Raw genomic sequence first — 23,492 nt, forward strand, 5'->3', positions numbered from 1 at the left:
ACCTTCTGTGAACCAAAAGAAGAAAAAATACCTTCCAGGTGCCAAACAATATTACCAGGGGTCATCCCCCAGTTAGGGGGATATCTGTTCCTGCTCCAGGTCAGGGGAAGCATCCCCAAGTAATTGACAGACAACTTGTCCACAGGTTTCTGTTCCCAATTAGGTCTCAACAAACCTCTACTGGTATTTGTTTTAGACTGCTTCACACACTTAATAACATTCTGTACATAGAGCCACAAGCTTCCTCATGTCTAAATTCAACATGGACCATGTTAGGTGGTTCTTAATTTTTTGAATCATTTTATTAGTCTCTAAGTGTCATGTACATAATGGTCACTGGAAGTAATCAAAGACAGCCATCGCCAGCTGCTTGGGTAAACAAATCTTTTGCCTTCTGTCAAGACGGGTGTAATAGCAAAATAATCCTCCAATCAGCTGGAACTTACTGAGTTACCTTCATCAGCTGCCTCTTAATGTTCTCCAAATGCTCATCGTCATCCTATTTTTCCCGTAAGTTTTTGAATAAGCAGGGAATCTCAATCACAACATACTGTGAAAGATGCTCATCTGCTCCCTGTGGTTCAGTACCAGTTTGCTCCTCCTGAGACATACTACTTACGACATCAGCCATTTGGTTATCAGAATCTTTTATATACCTCACTGAAAGCTTAAACGCAGACATGTGAACTACACACTGGGCTATTCTCCTGGCTTTTTAGGGCCTTGCCAAAACCTAGCTCAGCCCGTGATCATAAGTCATCAGTATGCAGCATTTATGCTCGAGATAAAAGCAAAACTTCTCTAAACAAATGAATATTTGATTTCAGGAATGGACAAGTACTTGAGGCATAAGCAGTAGTCTGAAGTTCCCCGTCTTACTTTTAAAGCAGAACTGCTGCTACCCCGGCATTGGATGCGTGCATTTAAAACAGAAATTCGTTCCCAAAATCTAGGATCGCTAGTACCGGTGCATTACTTAGAGCCTGTTGGCTCTGAGACCAGCAAAAAACATCACACCTCGTCACATCCCTGGGCATTAAACTCATAATATACTCGTACATATACTAGCAATTGCTATACACAGGAGTTTCATGTAACAGTTAATAGCTAGTGCCAAGAGAGCAGAGTGCTGCTTGACCTTAAAAGTAGTCAGTTTTTGGAGTACAACACGTTGGTAGCCTTGAAGACTGTTACTCCTGTTTCATTTCGCCAAAGCATGGCCAGGGACATTACAATAGAATGGGTATCCAATGACAAAACCATCCGTTTATGTTTAACAAATGAAGTCTCACCATAATCAACGTAGTGCCAGTGCATAGATGAAATTCCAGTGAATGATCAGTAACCAGCAGCCAAGGTCCATCTGACTGTAATCTTCCATCAACAGCAACTCATCACACAATCAACTTCTAAATATCACACAATCAACTTCTAAATATTTAGATGGTATCAGTGATAACCACCTTACATTTGCTTGGTGCATAAGTTTGTAGTGTTTTTCCATAAGCTTAATAAACACTACAGATACAAATAACAGAGACTTTGGTCATCAATAATATATTCTCCTTCACTGTTTGCAACAGTCTGCCAGTGCTGGGGTAACTTTTTAATTCCACAACTATAGGAATCACATGGTTTTGAGGCAAAGAGCTCTTCGAACCATGTTTGGAATGCATTTTCATCCTGAAAGGAAATTACTTAAATATTGTCCAATAGAGAGTGGAGAAGGTGAAAATTGTGGCACAAGATCAGGTGAATAAAGTGGGTGCAGAATGACTTCCCCGCTGAGAGCCATCAGAATATTTATGAACTAACACTGCCCCCAGCCCATGCTGGGACGCATCTGTTGCTAACACTAAATATTGAAGTAGTCGGTAGGTTAAACAAGGCAAGATGCAGAATGTATCATCAGAAAGTTAATCAGAGCGGGACAAGGGATACATTTCAATGATAGACTGGGCATTGACAGAAACTTTGAAACTGCCGCAAAGGCATACCGTCCCGGCGGCTTCTTGACATTGGTTAAGGGGGTGATCTATTCACTGTATGTGATCAGTTGGACAAGTCCAGATGCCTTGAGGCAGTAGAGCTCAGCCTTGACTTGGTCACAGAGTGCCATTGGCACTGGGTGAGCCCGAAAGAAATGGGGTCTGGCCTTCATGGTGATGTGGGCTATGAAATTATTCGCACAATCCAAACCTGCAGAAAACAGGGCGGAAAATTCAGAGCATAAAGAGACGAGTTGTGTATAAGCCACTTCGTCAGAGATGAGATTAACTTTAAAGGTAATAGTAAACTCTAAAAGGTATAGGTGTTCAAACCAAACAAATTTTCGGTGTGTGCATTGTTTACCACAAGACAAGTCAATGGACAAAGCACAGATTTGTATGTGACTGGGGCCTAGAAAATACCTAATAGCTGAATGTTTTATTTTTGTAGGTGATTAATATATGTGACACTGGCACTAAAGGGGGAGAACCCAAGTTGAGTAGCGACGCAGCAGCACCAGCTTCAACTTGCATGTGCATAAACTTCCAATAAACCTTGACATAAATAAAAGGCGTATTGGGTGCAACGGAGATTGCCAATACACAATTGACATCCATGTCAGTGTCTGCTGTAAGCTGCTTTAATTTTGCATTACAAACAGGAACAGTGTAGCTAATTTTGTTGCACTTGTGTCAAACAGCCCACTGCTTAGGACAGTCCAGCCTATTGAGGGTGACAAAACATGACGGACAAAAGAGAAATGTGGATAATTTGCATTGCTGTTCACCACTGGGCTTGCTGTATTGCTGCTGTGGCCATTGCTGCCCCAATGAGTTAGGCGGGCCGCCGTGATGTTTTGCTCATACTCAGACTTCTGCCACCATATTGTCTCCCTGTGAACCATCCAACAAACGGTGGGGGGAAACTGGTTAAACTTCTGCAAACTCGCACCATGATTCAATTTGGGTATCCGCAGCCCTAAAAGCCTCAAAACGATTGTGCGATATTCAGAACGTCAAAGAGGGAGGGATATTCACATTGATGTGTCATTTTGCCATGTTGTTGGGCTCTGTCCTTCAAGGAAGAATTGCAGAACCTATTAATGGAATGATCTAATGAAAACATGCTTTGGATTGAGAGTAAACCAATAAAAGACAAAAGTATTGAGGAGTAACAAAAATGAAATTATTGATGAATTTAACATCAGTATTGGAGATCTTGGTAGCAACAGAGCAGGTGATGGACAAAGCAGGCAACATGCAAAATAGACTAGCACAGACAAAGTGGTCATTTGTAGACAAAAGAAGTCAACATTGGCCTTAATGTGAAGAAGTAATTTGTGAGAATGTCTGTCTGAAACACACCATTGTTTGGAGGGGAATAAGGGACTGTTGGGAAAACAGGAAGAGAAGAGAATCAAATCATCTGAGATGTGATGCTATGGAGCACGGGTAATCAACCTTCTTTACCACCGCCCACTTTCATATCTTTGTTAGTAGTAAAATTTTCTTACCGCCTGCTAGTTGCTGAGTAGAAGAGTAACTTTACTTTACACAATTTATAAAGCATTGTTACAGCAAGATGTCAAAATTTTATGAAAGCTATGAAAATGTTTGTAAAGCGTCTAACTGCATACCACCCATCATGGCCCCTGGAATGCCCAATAGTGAGTGGCAGACATCAGGTTGACTACCACTTTATAGAAGGATATTAGGTGGACTGATGAGATATGAGACGAGGAGGTTTTCCACAGAATCAGCGAAGAAAGGAACATACAGAGAACAACGATAAGAAGAAGAGATAGAATGATAAGAAATGTGTCAAGACATCTGGGAATAACATACCTTTCCTGGTACTTGAGGGAGCTGTAGATGATAAATTTTGTATGGAGATAGGAATGTATCCAATAAAAAATTGAGGACAATGAGCATAAGTGCCACTCTGAGATGAATACTTTGACACAGTAGAGGAAGTTTTTAGAGACCACACCAAACCAGGGCATGCAGCTTTACTGTATGGTTAAATGATGATGGCGTACTCTTGGGTTAAATAGTCCGCCATTCGGATCTCCGGGTGGGGACTACTCAAGAGGACGTCGTTATCAGGAGAAAGAAAACTGGTGTTCTACGGATCGGAGCGTCGAATGTCAGATCCATTCTTCGGGCAGGTAGGTTAGAAAATTTAAGAAGGGAAATGGATAGGTTAAAGTTAGATATAGTGGGAATTAGTGAAGTTTGGTGGCAGGAGGAACAAGACTTTTGGTCAGGTGAATACAGGGTTATAAATACAAAATCAAATAGGGGTAATACAGGAGTAGGTTTAATAATTAATAAAAAAAAAATAGGATTGTGGGAAAGCTACTTCAAACAGCATAGTGAACACATTATTGTGGCCAAGATAGACATGAAGCCCACGCCTACTACAGTAGTACAAGTTTATATGCCAACTAGCTCTACAGATGATTAAGAAATTGAAGAAATGTATCATGAGATAAAAGAAATTATTCAGGTAGTGAAGAGAGATGAAAATTTAATAGTCATGGGTGACTGGAATTCGAGAGTAGGAAAAGGGAGAGAAGGAAACATAGTAGGTGAATATGGATTGAGGGTAAGAAATGAAAGAAGAAGCCATCTGGTAGAATTTTGCACAGAGCATACCTTAATCATAGCTAACACTTGGTTCAAGAATCATAAAAGAAGGTTGTATACATGGAAGAATCCTGGAGATACTAGATGGTATCAGATAGATTATATAACAGTAAGACGGAGATTTAGGAACCAGGTTTTAAATTGTAAGACATTTCCAGGAGCAGTGGTGGACTCTGACCACAATCTATTGGTTATGAACTGCAGATTAAAACTGAAGAAACTGCAAAAAGGTGGGAATTTAAGGAGATGGGACCTAGATAAACTGACTAAACCAGAGGTTGTAGAGAGTTTGAGGGAGAGCATAAGGGAACAATTTACGGGAATGGGGGAAAGAAATATAGTAGAAGAAGAATGGGTAGCTCTGAGGGATAAAGTAGTGAAGGCAGCAGAGGATCAAGTAGGTAAAAAGACGAGGGCTAGTAGAAATCCTTGGGTAACAGAAGAAATATTTAATTTAATTGATGAAAGGAGAAAATATAAAAATGCAGTAAATGAAGCAGGCAAGAAGGAATACAAACGTCTCAAAAATGAGATCGACAGGAAGTGCAAAATGGCTAAGCAGGGATGGCTAGAGGACAGATGTAAGGATGTAGAGGCTTATCTCACTAGGGGTAAGATAGATACTGCCTACAGGAAAATTAAAGGGACCTTTGGAGATAGGAAAACCAGTTGTATGAATATCAAGAGCTCAGATGGAAACCCAGTTCTAAGCAAAGAAGGGAAAGCAGAAAGGTGGAAGGAGTATATAGAGGGTCTATACAAGGGCAATATACTGGAAGACAATGTTATGGAAATGGAAGAGGATGTAGATGAAGATGAAATGGGAGATATGATACTGCGTGAAAAGTTTGACAGAGCACTGAAAGACCTGAGTCGAAACAAGGCCCCGGGAGTAGACAATATTCCATTAGAACTACTGACGGCTTCGGGAGAGCCAGTCATGACTTAACTCTACCATATGGTGAGCAAGATGTATGAGATGGGAAATACCCTCAGACTTCATGAAGAATATAATAATTCCAATTCCAAAGAAAGCAGGTGTTGACAGATGTGAAAATAACCGAACAATCAGTTTATTAAGTCACAGCTGCAAAATACTAACACGAATTCTTTACAGACGAATGGAAAAACTGGTAGAAGCCGACCTCAGGGAAGATCAGTTTGGATTCCATAGAAAAGTTGGAACACGTGAGGCAATACTCACCTTACGACTTATCTTATAAGAAAGATTAAGGAAGGGCAAACCTACATTTCTAACATTTGTAGACTTAGAAAAAGCCTTTGATAATGTTGACTGGAATACCCTCTTTCAAATTCTAAAAGTGGCAGGGGTAAAATACAAGGAGCGAAAGGCTATTTACAATTTGTACAGTAATCAGATGGCAATTATAAGAATCGAGGGACATGAAAGGGAAGCAGTGGTTGGGAAGGGAGTGAGACAGGGTTGTAGCCTCCCCCCAATGTTATTCAATCTGTATATTGAGCAAGCAGTAAAAGAAACAAAAGAAAAATTTGGTGTAGGTATTAAAATCCACGGAGAAGAAATAAAAACTTTGAGGTTAGCCGATGACATTGTAATTCTGTCAGAGACAGCAGAGGACTTGGAAGAGCTGTTGAACGGAATGGACAGTGTCTTGAAAGGAGGATATAAGATTAACATCAACAAAAGCAAAACGAGTATTAAGGAATGTAGTCGAATTAAGTCGGGTGATGCTGCGGGAATTAGATTAGGAAATGAGACACTTAAAGTTGTAAAGGAATTTTGCTATTTTGGGAGCAAAATAACTGATGATGGTCGAAGTAGAGAGGATATAAAATGTAGACTGGCAATGGCAAGGAGAGCGTTTCTGAAGAAGAGAAATTTGTTAACATTGAGTATAGATTTAAGTGTCAGGAAGTCGTTTCTGGAAGTATTTGTATGGAGTGTATGGAAGTGAATCATGGACGATAAATAGTTTGGACCAGAAGAGAATAGAAGCTTTCGAAATGTGGTGCTACAGAACAATGCTGAAGATTCGATGGGTAGATCACATAACTAATGTGGAGGTACTGAATAGAATTGACGAGAAGAGGAGTTTATGGCACAACTTGACAAGAAGAAGGGACCGGTTGGTAGGACATGTTCTGAGGCATCGGGGGATCACAAATTTAACATTGGAGGGCAGCATGAGGGTAAAAATCGTAGAGGGATACGAAGAGATGAATACACTAGCAGATTCAGAAGGATGTAGGTTGCAGTAGGTACAGGGAGATAAAGAAGCTTTCACAGGATAGGGTAGCATGGAGAGCTGCATCAAACCAGTCTCAGGACTGAAGACTACAACAACAACAACAACAACCAAACCAGTCAAAATATTGATTTTTTTTTTTTTTTAAGGAGAGGGGGGACAGCACATGTGTGAAGACATTATTAAGCGTATTTTTACACCTTTTTCTTTCCTCTGGCTTTGGAATTTGGCTTTAGTGTGTCCTTCTAGCAGTATAATACGGCATTTTTGTTAGCATTTGCTTCATTGTTGATGTGTAAATTTTCGCAGAATTTTCATCTAGTACTTTTCACAAAAGATGCTGAGTTGCAATTGCAGTTTGTAGTCCATGTTAAAATGTAGATCTCCCTACAGGTGGCTGGGAAAGACATTCAAGAGTTCAGAGAAGGGCAACGGCATACCACCTACACTGGGGGCTATGTCTCATAAAACCTTCAGGTTGACAACAGATTTACTTTTAACTTATTGAAAGAATGTGCATGTTTTTTATTATGTAAAGCATTATATGATGCAAATAAACCTTCTAAGGCTCATTGGCCGTTAACTGTTCATTCTCACTCATTATGCACTCATCGAATCTGATCAGTTGATTGATCCACCATTATGAGAAACTCTTTGGTCAGTCTATTGTCGATTATGCTCCCAGTCTTCTGTGTGCCACTGTGTAGTCCTCATAGTTTCCTTGTGTTGTAAACAAACACCTTGCATGGCAGCCAGCATTATATCGTGTGTGTCACACAAAACATGCAATTCCAGGACAAATAAACTGAGTTTAATTTCATGTTGGTATGCTTAAAGACTGAAATAAATAAATATTGTTTCGTAGCATAGTATGATACAATTTTAAGTGAAAATTAGTATTTTTCTCTAACAGTTACTTACTGTTCACTAAATTACTTCATGTATTAATAAACCAACAGAAACAAACTCACTCTTCCTGTTCACTGAAAGTGAAGCAATTTCTATTAATGCCCATTGGGCATATCAATACAAAAGGTACCGTTGTTACAAGTTTGTCACTTGCTTATGCTATCGTTAATGACACTAGACAGTGAAATTCAAAGAGGAAACTACAGTATGCTTTACCTGCTATATGTGTGTGGAACTAACAACAAAAGAAAGCATGGAATTCATTCACTCATTAATCAGTGAATACTGAAGGGCGAATTCTATTACATATTTCAAGATGTACTACATATACAAAAACATATAATTGGTTATTGCTTGACTGGGCCATAGAAACATTATAGTATGGCTTGTGTGGACTGCAAGTCATGAGTTTGACCCCATTTTGTAAATCGATGTGTACCAAATCGTGTCTGTTGAGAGAGATTCCTAATTGCAATATCTCATCTCCACTACCTTCCACAATATATTATGATTGGGTGTAGGGGTTGACTTTGACAGTACAGAAGTCTCAAAGCATTCAACTCTGAGACTTTTTTCCATGCAGTTTTCATGTTTTGTATGGCAGTCGTGTTGATACAGGTATTTCAAAAGACAAGAATGCTGGCACTGTCAACCACTTCTCCTAGTGTCATCCTGCACACGCTTAGAGTTTGCTTGTATATGTTTATTTAATAAGTCATAAAAGATGTTAGCAGACTGGTACTTAATTAACACCTATTTATGAGCATTTAGGTTTTCTGCAAACACCATTTGTTAAAAGCTTTATGTAGTTATTTATAATTATAATGTGACTTAACTATTTTTTTTTTCACACAGGGATCTTGTTCCAATCAGAGAGAGTTCTGCTCAAGGTTTTTCAAGAAACTTTAATGCCAGTGATGCATGCAATGGTAGCACCGAGTAAGTTTTTTTTAATTTTAACTATATTGTGTGCCAGTAGTTGTACCTTACCAACTGTGATGTAACTGACCTGAATTTCGTGGTCTTTTCTCGGTAGCAATTCCTCCTGACGACTTTAAAACCTGAAAGTTCACACAGGAGTTGGATGTGGCAGCATTAAAAATGTAGACAACACCAGTAGTTAAGTTGAAATTAAACATTTTGTTCACTGTGAAGTTTAGTTAGTAAGTACGTGGCCAGTTTTTACACTATGAACAATTGTTAGTGCAAGTCTACAAGCCAGCACACACAATAACAGTGGTGTAGTTTTCAATAGTGGTCCAAACTAAACGATCCACATTTATACAAAATTGACATAGTTCTTACATAGCACAATCCTTGAGTAATTTGTTACGGATGATTACACCATGGTAGTTTATTTAAGTCAGTACACATTAGACATCACCATATCCTACAATTACTCACTTCAGTGCAATAACCTTACACGCTTCAAGTATTCACAACACAGTTCAGGCAGAACACTCATTAATTTTACACACTGAAGTCACTCAGAAGTAATTAAAACATGATAGTTTTTGAGTTCCACAGTGCCCAGAGTGTGTATTCTTGCATGAAAAAGATACATAATAGTAAAGTGAGTCGAACAATGAGGCACACCTGTCATAGGTTTTATTCATTGCCTATCAAACTGCAGACTGACAATTTTGGGTGGAGCTCAGCTACTTGTAGACAGGTGTAAGAACAGACTGATGTTTTGAAAAGGACATAATGCTTTGAAATATGGATGGAATTTACTTTTTTTGATTAAGTACAGTAGCCAATAGAGTTTTATACACAGAAAACATTGCAGGCTACAGATTTATAGAAATACATGAACAGTATTTTTCTTCAGCATTGTGAGTCTGATGATTCATATGGAGGAGTGCTTTTTCGCAAAACAAAGTGAATTACATGAAATTATTTATTAGTAACCTAATTAGTCAATGCTGTATGTCAGATGGTACAGAAAAGTTAAGGTAACAAAAGCAAGTAGTTGAAGTCCAGAATCCAACAGTGTTTTGACAACATCAGCAATAGAGAATGGTACTGGCCCAGAAATTCAAGTGTAATTATTGTAGAAGATAATCAGCTTTCGGTAAATCAAAATACTTTACAAGACAGTCTGACTGCTTAACTTTTGTATGGTGTAGGTCACTTTCTTCAAATATGGTGACTAGCTCACCAGGTTTTACACATCTCGAACTGTAGCACTTACTTCAGTTAACTATAAGGGGGGGGATTTTTGTTGGACTGTAGTTCGCAAATGGTGGTATGTTAATTACACAAACATCTTTCTCCACTCGTGCAGCATAAGTTAAGGAGTTTCATTTCAACTGTCTTTATTGAAACTGATCATCCGTCATTTTACATACCATGTCATAACTGACACACAAAGTGTATTTGACTTTCTTGTCTGATATCAACCAAATACGTTTATAACTTATGTTATCAGGATCTATAAATCTTTTATATAAAATTCAGTATATGTTAATCCTGCAGACAGTGAGAAGTGCTCATTTTTCATTCAGTTAATCTGTCTGTTTTGGCGTCCACCGTATGACAGTTTTCAATCATATGCTCCCAGTAATGAAAATTTGGGTACCACTTAACCCAGTTTTCATATGGAGACATATCTTTTTGTCATAGATATTGCAAGGGATTAACACAAAAATGCAGCAGCATCCCCAGGAATGGATTTATCTCTCCTTCTTTTCTTGTGCCTTTGCTCCACACTAGTGCAGGATCATCATGCTAATTAATAAATTTGGCATGATCAATTTAAGGTGTAACTGGATGCCCATCCTCTTGTCCACTACCAGTATTCATCTACAGGCAATAAAGGCTGACTTGCAGATTACATGTCCCATGATCATGTATCATTCCTCATACTGCCTGGTAAGGCAGCAGCCAGAAAAAAACTAACACTTTATCAGTAATGGTATATATATTTTTTACACTTACGTCACGTCTATGTATTAAGCATTGGTTGTAGTTATAATTCACTGTCTATTTGTGTTTGTGCAACTCTTCACATCTTTTTAGATACTGGTAACTGACGTCTGCATTTACATAACAATGTAGTAAATATTTCTTATTATAATAACATACATCAACATTTTGGGCTTCAGTTAAGTAGTTTATTAACACATAATATGCACAATACAATTCCAGCATAGGTTTAAGTGATGTCAAAGTTCTGTTGATAATCAAAGTATGAACAAAGCTAAAATTATCTTAAGAAGAGGAATGCGAGAAGCATTCAATGAATTTGAAAGTCAAATTTCATCAAGAAAACTGACAAATGGGTGTATCCATTAGCAACTGGTCAAAACTCTTGACTGTAGGAATTGCCTTTATTATCAAGATCTAACACGAACATGAGAACATGTTCCTTGAGTTCTGGAAGTCTTTTATTACTGTTCCACTTTCATTTTGTGAAAAAAATTTCTGTGTATTAGACCAGATTGCTCCATGAAACAGTTGGGAATAACGCCGTTGGCTATAGGAACGTTGCAACACTAGAAAACAGTAGCCAAATGCTGGAAGACCTGCGGAGGCTTGATGATTTTTGCAGGGCTGGCATTTGGCACTGAGTGTAAATAAATGCAACATATTATGCATAAATAGATAATGTAATTAATCCATGAATGATGTGTCTTACAAAGCAGTATTTCAACAGAGGATACTGCCAACAAACACCAGTAGCAGACTCCACAAGATAGATGGTGTGTACCACAGAAAGGTTTAATGTTAAATTTGTGAGAACATTTGTTATAAAAGTCTCAGGTAACTTTTCACTTTCTTCCACATATAGGCTTTTGAATTGACCATGATGAGAACATTATAAAAATTAGAGACCATTGGAGACTTCCCAACAGCCTTTCTTCCCATACAACATCTGCGAATCTGTCTGGGAAGGGGGGAAATGATAATGGTACCAGAAGTACATTCTGTCCCACACCATAAGGTGGCTTGCAGAGTACTTATCTACAAATATGCTCAGCTGTAGCCCACAGGGAAAATTGCTAGCTTCTATGAAATGAAAGTACTAGATCATACATTTTAAATAATTTAGGAATAAAGATAACAATTCACCAAAAAGTAGAAGCAATGAGTCGTCAACAGACACATAATAATGAAATCTTGTTAGCTTTTGGAAAACTGAGTCTGCACGCATGCACACACACACACACACACACACACACACACACACACACACACACACACACACCTGTTCAGCTACTCATGCTAGCTGACTACGCTATACTGGAAGTGCAGTTCTGCAAGTAAACTAGTGTGATGGGAGGAAAGAAGCAGGAGAGAGGGTTGTGAAATAGTGGCTGATGGCTTGGATCAAAGTGTATACGCCCCGGGAAATCTGGGAAAAACCCAGTAATTTTTTCATTCGAGAGAAAACCGGGAAACCCGGGAATTTTTTAAAATTCCGGGAGTTTTCATTGTTTTAGTTTTCAGTTAAATTTTTGTGGTTTTGACTGGTAAGAACTGATTCTCTAACAAAGAAGTTTATTTTAGCCCACTACTGCAAAATAATACTGCAACAATAAAACATAAATGAGGGGAAAAAACAAAATAAAACATAAGTTGCAAAGGAAACGCACCATTTACAACAACAAAACACAATGCACACACAAGTGTCTGCCTACAGCAAAACATGTCAAAGGCTTTAGGATGAAGACTATGCAATACTTCATAACAACAAACTGTTTCTGATGAGCATCACGTCACAACGGTTTACATTAGGTTCGTTTGAGCAGTTACCAGCGGGCTTATGTGCATGTGCAGTACTGTCGCGTATGAGCAGTACCTTCTCCTGCTTCTGGCTGCTTGAAGTGCAGTTTTTAGCTGTATCAGCAATAGCAACAAGCAGCCAGATACTAACCGAAAAAATTTTCTGACGCGCCCAAGCTGCCAGATTCCCGCATGCACAGAGCAGTCTTGAGTTGTAATGGGGTGAGGAGTAGTCTCTACGTGAACTGTGTTTACATTGGGTGATTTTGCTGTTTACTCTTCATTTACAGCTCTCGGGCCAAATGAAACCAAAACGTGTTTCTGTGGACGGGAGCTATAAGTGAGTTATAATACATTCACATAATTATGGAAGGCTAAAATATGTTATTAGTTCCAGTTTTCTGGTTTAATTTTATTTCCAGGTTTTTGGCAGTGGGGCATTAATTGCCTTGCAGAACAATGAAGTTATTTTTGTTGATTTGCAAAAAAAAAAAAAAAAAAAAAAAAAAATTGCGTTAATTAATCTTTTCCGCAGAGGCAATCAGTTTATTTTAAACGGTATTTGGTAGTGTCAACTGTTTGCGGAATTCCAAGTTCACGTTTTTATCTTCTGGGACATATGGCATTATACCACAATAAAGAACTAAACATGAGATAATAACAGTACTGATACTCCAACAAAATTTGCATTCTGAAAACTACACTGAAAAGGTTAATATCAGTTTGTGGACTACTTCTTTGGGAATCTGGACATATGAATGTGCCCTTTAAGCTGAATCATGCATTTTAGTATGGTTTACGAAATTCTGATGCTCTTGGAATATCCTCTGATGCCCCGTTTTGTTTATGACGTAATGTAAGATCTCTTAATGCTTTATGCATATGAACATATGGGCACCTACATCATCATAGTTGCACATGCACAGTAATGCCATTTTCTGGCACTCTCTGACAACTGCCAAAAGGAATTCTAACAGGTCGCGGGAAAATATTGTGATTGGTGGTTTGAAAAGCGTTACTTTCAAAGTACATTTCATTTTATGCAACATGAATTGTGTTATGCTTGCAAACCTGCTTTGAATTTCTTAGATCACAGAGTGTTCGATTCTCATTTAAAGCTTAACACTTGGGGGGCCAGCCACGTAGAAGAATTTTGAGCCCAGAACACCAGACATATATGTTATTCCTTAAAATTTTACTGGCATATTTGTGTAATGTGTCAAAGTGTAACACACGTAAAAACAACAGATATTGTAAGTGAAAGATTAGCTTTTCTTGTAGCTACACTATGTATGTAATTTAGACCATTAACTTTACCTATTTGTGTGTTTGCACTACTTAACAGTGATGTTGCTATAGGCTGACTACGTTACGTATCCTATGCCCTTAATCATTACGTTTACTTAAGACACATCTTCCGAAAGATAAAAATCGAATCTCGGAAACTAAAGCCAGTTCATCAGTATTAGCCAAAAATTTTTACAAACAACACAAGACCTAACAGCCTAAGTATGTTTCAATGCAGGCTGCATTTACAAGGGAGAGAAAATGGATTGCGCAATTTGAAAACCGGCAACCAGAAGTGGATTTCCAGAATTGATTTTGAAGTGTTTACATGACCACCCAGAAGCCATATTGGGAAATTGGCTTACAAAATCCAGTTTTGGGGCCCCCATGCAAACAGGGCGAATATCTGCTATCATCGGCTGGCAAGATCACATGGCATGAGCTATGATTGGCTTTCAAAAGCACATTGCAGTCTCCATTTCAATACTTTGGAAACTAACATTCTGTGTTTGGTGGAATTTGACTATATACTTTCATGATACTGAAACATGCACTGTACATCTTGCTGCTGCACTTCAAAGGCCTTTCCAAAACGCTTTTTTCCCCCTGGCCTCTTGTTTCCGAAAATGCCAGGAAGTAGTACGCCGGCATATAAAACCTTAACCATTCAATGAATTGATAGGTTTTACGGTTCCAAGGGGGGTAGTATTCTTCACTTACCATGGAAAAAGTGTATTTTCACTGAGGAGATCCGGAAATATTCCAGGAATTATTTTACCTTGACCGCGTATACACCCCTTGGAGGTTGCCAGCAGGTATACAAGATAAAAATGCCGGATGGAGAAGCAGCACAGGATAGGAAAAACAATGCACATGCACCAGTATCAGTCAGCTCATACAGCACACTATGGCGATGACATGAGGTAGTGGACTGGGAGGAGGCAACAGAACAGAGGAACGGGCAACTGTTGGGAAGAAGATGTGGGTCCAGATGGTTAGTGGGGGTTTGAAGCCAGGAGAATTAGAGGCTCGAGAAATATGTTGCAAGGACAGCTCCTCTACATAGTTCGGTTGGGGAAGAATCCAGATGGCATGAATTATAAAGCAGCCTTTGAAATTGAGTGTGTTATGCCACTGGGTGGTCAACTCTGCCCTCATATGGGTGGACAGTTAGTTGTTGATCATGCCCAGTCTCAATACCTTCTGTGCCATTTGCTTTGCCTGGTTTACCTCAGCCCAATATGCAACCTTTCTGGGTGTTGATCACCTCTCTGATGGCTCAATCTCTACTTCTGTCAATATCAAGCCCATCATCAACAGTATGTGTATCTGGCAGGTGTCATCCCTTCCACACCAAAAATTTTCTTCCATATTATCTGGCCACATGTGGATGTTGTATCACCTGTGATGAGAATTCACTTGACTAGTATGCTGAAGCTCACTAATGCTTCTGTGGACAAACTGTATCCTCCAGAACTAGTCTACTAAGAGATTTCCTGTCATATCTCCACACATTCTTAATCCTCCCACCACCCCCAAGAACCAGCTGCAAGTAACAATCCCCTCATCAAGCCCAGGAATTAAGAACATCCTTCCCACTCTTTCTAAAGTAGTATTCCACCATCCACCCAACTTACACAATATCCTGATCGATCGCATTGCAACTCTCATGCCAAACCCTTGGTCAGATGGGTTGTATCCTTGTTGGAGACCAGGTTCAAGACTTGCCTGATTCAGTACATCCTACTCCAGCCCTATCACTGGCTTATCCTATCCCTATGTCATACACCAGCTCTCCTACAATTTCTGCCAAGCATTTTGCACGGGAATGGTCATCAACTAACTGTCCAACAACATGAATGGCCACTGCCAAACTGGTGCCAAGAGCAGAGTTGACCACTGAGCAGAGGAGCATGTTGCTCAGCACAACACGCCCAGTTTCAGTGACTGGTTGACACTCATGCCAAATGGTTTCTTCCCCCATGGCACCAGATTTTCTGGACTATATAGATGGGAGTTATTTTTGCAACACTTCATCCGTGGCCTCAATCTCTTCTAAGCCCTTGCACCCACATGACCTCCCCTTCCATTGTTCTTTCACCCCCTCCCAATTTACTCCCCATTGTCACCATGTGTTGCACAAACTCACTGGCTTTGTATCCATGTGCCACACTCCTATCCCTTTGCAACTGCTGCCTCTCCCTCACACATTCCTATCTCAAACACCTGCTGCCTGTGTCTGAGCTGTGATCCACCTGCCCCAACCCTTCCTCACATTCCCCACCTCATTTCTCCTCTCACCCATTCTACCCAACACATCTCATCACTGCAGTCTACCTGCCAAATTGCAATCCCAGCGTACATGGATGTGCACTTGTGCATGTATGAGGTTCATTCAAATAAAACCTCATCAGTGCATCTACCTTTGCCTTACACATAAGGTGGCACCACGTAAGTGCAGTTATGGTGATGCCATCTACTGGTAGAGAGACTTCTTGACGCGTGCACACTGTTTGATGTTGCATAACGTCAGTGTGGTTTCACGCCAAAGAGAAGGTGGTCACACAAGTTACTGTCCACTACTGATCATGCAGGCAAGTTAGCAGGAACTACGAGGAGTGATTCAATTTTTGGTGGTGGAGGGAGTTGGGGCCTTCAACGGATGAAGGCTGTTTATAGTGAGTCGTTCAAGTGTTGTGGATGGCGCAAATGATCCCTTGAGGGATGCGAGTCTCTGGGAGACGATGCTCATCCTGTACAGGCTCATCATGTCATCACACTGGAAATGGTTGCGAAAGTGAACAAAAGTGGACAACCGCAGAATCACCTTGGGTGAGATCCATCAGTTACTGGGTATTAGCAACAGACAATGAAGTGTGTGATTGGGTCTAGGGCTGGATCCGGCAGCAGCCTACTAGCTTCTTCGAGGCTGGAATGGGCCAGCTAGTGATGCAATGGGATAAATGTGCCAACAGTTTTGGCGACTATTTTTGAGTATGTGTACTGTGTATAAATACATTTTTGACTTAATAAAATCGTTACCATTACTTTACACTAGTGACTAGGTTTCATTCGAATGCCCCTTATATATGTACTCTAGTTCTGAAAAGGATTCACCTGAGTGCTAGTGAAGATTCATTCTCTTCTGTGTGCCTGTTCATGACTAAATGCTGCTTCTGTTTGGTGAGTTGTTATCGTTACTCCTAACTTATTTGCTTGCTGCTAATGGGTGGCGACTTCACTCAAGGGCACTTTGGTCATTTTTCAGATGCTCGCAGCTAATGACTGACAATGGCCTGTGAACGTGCCGCATTACTTCCTGTTTATTAGTACCTGGTGGTAGTTGCAACAGTTTGCTGTGATAATTATAATTTATTTTTTATTTGCTCACAAATGTGACTCTTGCCATGATGAACGTGACATTTTTTTATCACACAATGATGTTTTATGCTTGTTATTATTCAGCAATTATTTACTATGCAGTACATAAAACTAAATGTACCCTTATTGTATTTTCCATTTATCTCTAAGGTTTTGTCATTGTTTGACCAGGTATTTAAATTTGGTGATGCTCTGTGGGATTGAAATGAGGATATCTTCTAGTAAATTCTTCCATTCTGCCAACATAAAAGTATTAACCTCAATTATTGTTCCACTATTTAACACTTATTTTGTACAGGTAGTCTTTCCTTCTGTAGTACCGTATTTACTCGAATTGAAGCCGCACTTTTTTTCCAGTTTATGTAATCCAAAAACCTGCCTGGGGCTTAGAATCGAGTGCAAAGCAAGTGGAAGTTCTGAAAAATGTTGGTAGCCGCCGCCACAACTAACTTCTGCCATCGAATTATGTAGCGATACACAGGCATGCTTTGCAGGCACAAAGATAAATACTGGCGACAAAACATCTGCGACGAGCTTTTTTTCTTTGCCTCGAGTTTCGACCACTGCATTTTCATATATTATCCAACGAAGTAAATACAAATTCCGTATTGTTCATCTTCGAATGTAGCAGCATTTCAACGGTCTACGAAAATCCGACTGGCAAGACTGTTTGGGATGTTTGTCAATATGGCCAACTCTACGTTCTGAATTTTTTCCTACCTGTGACAAGAGATCGTTGCTAATAATAACTTTCATGAATTGTGAATCACATGCAGTAGTCTCTTCACCATAAGAATAATACGAATATAAACATTTTGCCATGTATTCTTTCATGTTTGCTGCTATCTCATTTAAATCCTGTCTGCCTGTTATCTCGTTTAAATCCTGTCTGCCTAATAAACTGCGAAACTAGAGTGAGACAACAACAAACGTGGAATAATATACATATCATGTCATGTTTATATTCATATTATTCTTACGCCTAATAATGATACAGTCACAAATGAAGCACGGCAATCGACAAGATTTTTAAATCTAAGATGACTAATTTCTGTGCAGAATGTAATGTACTACAGAGACGTCTGCAAAGATTTTCAAACGGAGAAAATTTTTTGCTAAACTCTTGCTCAGAACATCTTCTATCATATGCAGTCTATCATTTGGTTCTTGTTGTTCATTATCAAAGAAAGCAGCAGTGTAAGTAACAACAAATAGCAGTCTCTTGCCATTGTTCTGCTAATGAGACAATTCCTCTCTTTTTTTCTTTTATTTTAAGCGGTGTTAGCGCGCACAAAAGCAAGTCATGCCGCAAGCGGTGACAGGTCATAAACACTCATTATCAGAATGCGACAAATAATGCATGACACAGCACAGTAATGCATTTTCAGCTTAGAGTGACGTAAACACCTATAACAAAGAGAATGGCGCTTACCGGATCAAAGAAAAATAAGCAATCAATTCAAACCAGACGAAGCACGTGAAAAAGGAATGGTAGCCATATAAATACGGACGGAGCACCTGACGCATAGCAATGGCGACATGGTAAAGCTTAACTGCTAAGCTTAAGACTCGAACCAAACTACCGTAGCTGTATCGTCATTCATTCGACCTAAATTGTGTCTCATATTACAGTGGACAACCTTTGTTTCGATTTGGAGGTGCGGCCTAAAACTTTTCTCTCCCCTTGAATTTCGAGTCTCAAATGTCAAGTGCGGCTTAGATTCGGGGAAAAAAAAATTTTCCTTGATTTCGAGTGTCATTTTTGAGGTGCGGCTTAGATTCGAGGAAATACGATAAATTCCCTCAAGCATAATTCCTATCATTCTTTGAAACTTTCACATCTCAGTTCCTTAATCACTGCTGTGACACTACTTGTCCTTTTATATTATCCTCCCATTATGTATCTAGATGCCTTCTTTTGCACTCGTTTTATCTGCTTTGACAGATATCTTCGCCGAGGATCCCACATCCTTATAAGGGAAACGGAAGTCTCTCTTGTACACTTGCTCACACCCTTCTGCGCCATCATGAATATGTGCAGAGTATAGTATTCCTTGTTTACTACTTCACCTCCGTGCAGTTCCCAAGTATTGATTGTCACATCCGGTATCGACATTGTTGTCCTGCTGTGATGTTACTCAGACATAGCTTGTTCTCATATTTCATAGCACTCCAGCTGTTTATAAATGTGGCCAGTTGACTCTTCTTTGCATTTGCCAACATTCCATTGCTCTGGATCCAGTTGCTGATGATTTCTAGGTCCTTCAGAGTCTTCTAAAAATTTTACTTCCAAATAGACTACTATGTTATCAGCAACCAGTCTCAGTTCTGTGTTAACTCCTTTCCCAGTATCATTGATGTGTATCAGAAACAGCAGTGGCTCTTATTTACTGCCTAGTGGTACACCTTTCTCTATCATGACTACCTTGATGGTAAGCTACTGATCCGAATCCTCTTTTTTTTCCCCTATGTTGTAGATATGCTTTCACCTAAGATACTATTCTTCCATCAAGAACAAGCCCTTGCAGTTTTGTTTTCAACCCCTTGTGATTCATCCTATCGAAAGATTTGGAGAGATCATTGGCTATACATAGGTTTTTTCCCCTGCTTGTCACTCATAATTCATTCTGTTGAAAACCAATTGCCTACTCTGGAATCATACTGGCCCCTACACCACCACCCACCATAATACAGACATTCTCTTAAATGCATTTGCCAGTAATCACTTCAGATATTTTACTTGGAATACATGTAAGACCATTATAAATTTTAATGGTCTTGATCACTGAAATAATGAAATACAATTTCATGATTACTCATTCCCCAGTATCATTGATGTGGCAGAAACAGCAGTGTCCCTTATTTACTGCTTTGTGATACATATTTCTCTATCATCACTACATTTGATGTTAAGATGCTGATCCTTGCCCTCTTTTTTGTTTCAAAATCAAAGTAAGGTTGATTGAAATACTGTAGCACTTTTGTTCAGATCAGTGGAAATAAACATAAAAATTGCATCTCAGTAAATGTGAAAACCCAACAGTATTTAAAACACGCACTTTCTTTAAAGATGTTTAATAGAACAGACCAGTCTGTTATATCTGCACATGCGTAGGGACACTTTCACCAGAAATGGCAAATGGTCTAGAAAAAGTTTAGAAAACTATTCTTGTATTTCTTTTAAGGCCACCATGAATTCTTCAAACTTCGCATTTTCCTTAACACCAGTGGACTTCAGGAGCTGGGCTATGTTTGAGAATTTGGCCCTTCTACAATGTGATTTTCTTTTTAAATGCAACCACACCAAATCAGAAATAAACTGTTTCTCACCTAGCAATGTCTTATTATGTGCAGTGTGCAGTCAAATTTGCGTAAAATATGATGTCTGCAATGCATTCTGGATGTTCTGATTTTCATTCTTGTACTTCCTTTTCCTTCATAAATTCAACAATAGCGGGTTTTAAATCAGAAAGTCATTTCAGGCATACTCATTGACTAACCAGTGTTCTTTGCAGTAATGTATAAAGTCTCCATACTCCTTGTTTAATTCCTTGGATAACTGTTGCAACCTACAGCAGTTTACTGTGTGTGACCCCAGAAAATTTGCTATTCATACCATCAATTTCTTCACACGCTCCACAACTGCAAAGCTCAGATTACTTCTTGCCATACAGAACAATGTATCCCATCTGTTGATCATTATAATTTTTTTCTCTTTCATTGTCAACTAAATCTTTTAGTTCTTTCAGCATGGTATTGTATAATCTGATTTCATAGCAAATTTGCACTACCCATCAATTTAAGATTTTTACTACAGTCTCCAGGCAAACCTTGCTTCCCTTTCCCTCCCTGCTGTTATTCCTCTGCACTCACCCTTCCTTTTTCTTATTCTCCCTGCCCTTGTGTAGTGAACTGAGTCTGACATCTGACATCTGACTTCTTGTTGAATACAATTTGTTTTGTCTTCAGATATAATCAGCTTCATTTCTAACCCCAGTAGGTCAACATCTTTTTCTGTATTTTACCACTGAGTGAGCATCTCAGCTATGTACATTTCTACTTCCCTCCGACATTCGTTGCATGATATTTAGCAACTGTTCTTCCTCCCTTTTTTTCCAGCCTTGTGCTCTCTTAGGATTCAACTACTACTGCCTTATGATCACTTATCCCCTGAATTATGTGTTTTTTACCATATATCATCAGGGTTTATCAGAAAAAAAATGGTTCAAATGGCTCTGAGCACTATGCGACTTATCTTCTAAGGTCATCAGTCGCCTAGAACTTAGAACTAATTAAACCTAACTAACCTAAGGACATCACACACATCCATGCCCGAGGCAGGATTCGAACCTTGGGTTCCAGACTGTAGCGCCTTTAACCGCTTGGCCACCACGGCCGGCTATTTATCAGAAAAAACATCCAGTAAATTACTACCCTTTGTGTTTTAAGAAACAAAGTGCTCATACCCCCTTCCCAGATCAGTCCATTTGCTACTAGTTCATTCCTGCCCTATGAGTCCATTTTTCCTTCCCATTGCATTTCTAGTATTATTAAGTCTCCACAGTTACTACAATTCTAGCTTTCTGATCATCCAGTTTCCCACAATTCAAAAAATTGTAAACTATACTGTAAACACATTCCGTATGTCCCACTCCGTATATGCCAATTGCAAACTTTTCCCACGTTCAAGTGCTGTGTTGTTCTCCTAGAATTTCATTGAAACTATTTCAGGAAGTCAGTTGCCATGCATTTGCTTCAAGCATGAAAATAAATAATCCCTCCCTCCCCCCTGTGATGCCTCTGCTCCTTCTGTAAACCTGGTATCCTATCAGAAAATGCCACTTTACCAGATACCCTTTCAGACAGGATTCTATTCCTATTATATTGACTCAGTTCCCTCGACTGATTTAATAAATTCTGTTTTCTTCCTGACTACACTCCAGCAGTTTACTGAGACAGTTCAGTGTCCTTCTGAATGCCCTCAAGTATGACTTGTATTCTGACTTTTAGTGTTGGCCCTGGTTCCATACATACATACATACATACATATAAAAAGTTTCATCCCTTCACTAAATATCAGTTTCCCATGTTCTTTATAATTTCACATGCACAGTCATAAAAAAAAATTTAAGCCTAACTTATTCAATTGTTGGCCAACCTGTGACAGACACTTATTGAGGTCGAAGAATGCTACTCCTGAAGTGAAGTATTAACAGGTCTCAAATGCAATCATTTAACTCATTTATTTACCTCTCACTCATTGTTCTTACATGTACAGTTCCACTTATCAATAGTGTGGATTGTGGAAAAACCTTTTGTGCTGGTATAATAATGTTCCTTGATTCATGTACTAGTTCACTTTCACTGTACTTGCTTAGAGAATATGTCTACACACAGATAAAGACACCATTATACTTTTCATTGCACTGTCTTGGCCTATCATCTGCTCAGCTTTGTGTGATATTCTGAATGTTTTTTAAATATTTTTCATTAGATTAGTTCTGATTTATGGACAGATATTATATGTGTTATAGCTTCCACACCAAACCAATGAGCTGACTCTGAAAGTTGGCCAAAATATCGCAGCTGTGAAATTGTGCTATTGTTTATACATCAGTCATCTTATACAAATAGGGGAGAGTAGATGTAATGTAGATGCTTGAATATTTCCACAGACACAACTACCTCAGTTCCGGGAAGAAGACATAGAAACTGTTTGAACATTATGTGGTGTTTACATTTAAATTTATGCTGAATTAAATTGTAATACTACGTTGAGAGGTGTTAACAAACTATATGAGTTGTCAGTGTGTGTCTCTCTCTCTCTCTCTCTCTCTCTCTCACACACACACACACACACACACACACACACACACACACACTTGTAGAGCATTTTAGTTTCTTGCAAATAATTTTTAAAGTATTTTAGGTGTTTGAAGTTGTAATTGAAGTGTACTGTTTTTTTTTTTCGCCCCTACAGGAACTTCTTTCCTGTCAGAGAGGTCTTAGCTCAAACTCTTCCAAGACACTGCTGTAGAGATGATACATACGCTGGGAGCTCATCGTGAGTTTATTTGTATTACTCTCTGCTTTCCTGGCTGTGCACTTCTTATTAATAGAGAAATAGCTTTTGTGGGACCACAGAGAACCACATGTGTTTAAATAATGCTTCAGTACACCATGCCTTTTAGAACTTTATCTGAAATTAATTTATGCATGTTGTTAGTGCAATAAGATCGACTAACAGACTCAGTCTGAAGTATGTCATACTGTGGTAAGAATTAGAATTAATAATCATATATGACTGGCAAGAATGATAGCT

At 39.0% G+C, this 23,492-nt stretch overlaps 1 protein-coding gene across 1 annotated transcript in view; it reads left to right on the forward strand.

The window, feature by feature from the left end:
* LOC126151896 (uncharacterized) overlaps positions 1-23,492 on the forward strand; it is a 279,605-nt gene that overhangs the window by 154,294 nt on the left and 101,819 nt on the right. Inside the window, exons 7-8 of the mRNA XM_049915972.1 lie at positions 8,630-8,713; positions 23,151-23,234. Of these exons, the coding sequence (XP_049771929.1) occupies positions 8,630-8,713; positions 23,151-23,234 (168 nt within the window). The remainder of the gene's footprint in view (positions 1-8,629; positions 8,714-23,150; positions 23,235-23,492) is intronic.

The sequence above is a fragment of the Schistocerca cancellata genome, chromosome 2, assembly GCF_023864275.1.
Source record: "Schistocerca cancellata isolate TAMUIC-IGC-003103 chromosome 2, iqSchCanc2.1, whole genome shotgun sequence".
NCBI classification, from domain to species: Eukaryota; Metazoa; Arthropoda; class Insecta; order Orthoptera; family Acrididae; genus Schistocerca; species Schistocerca cancellata.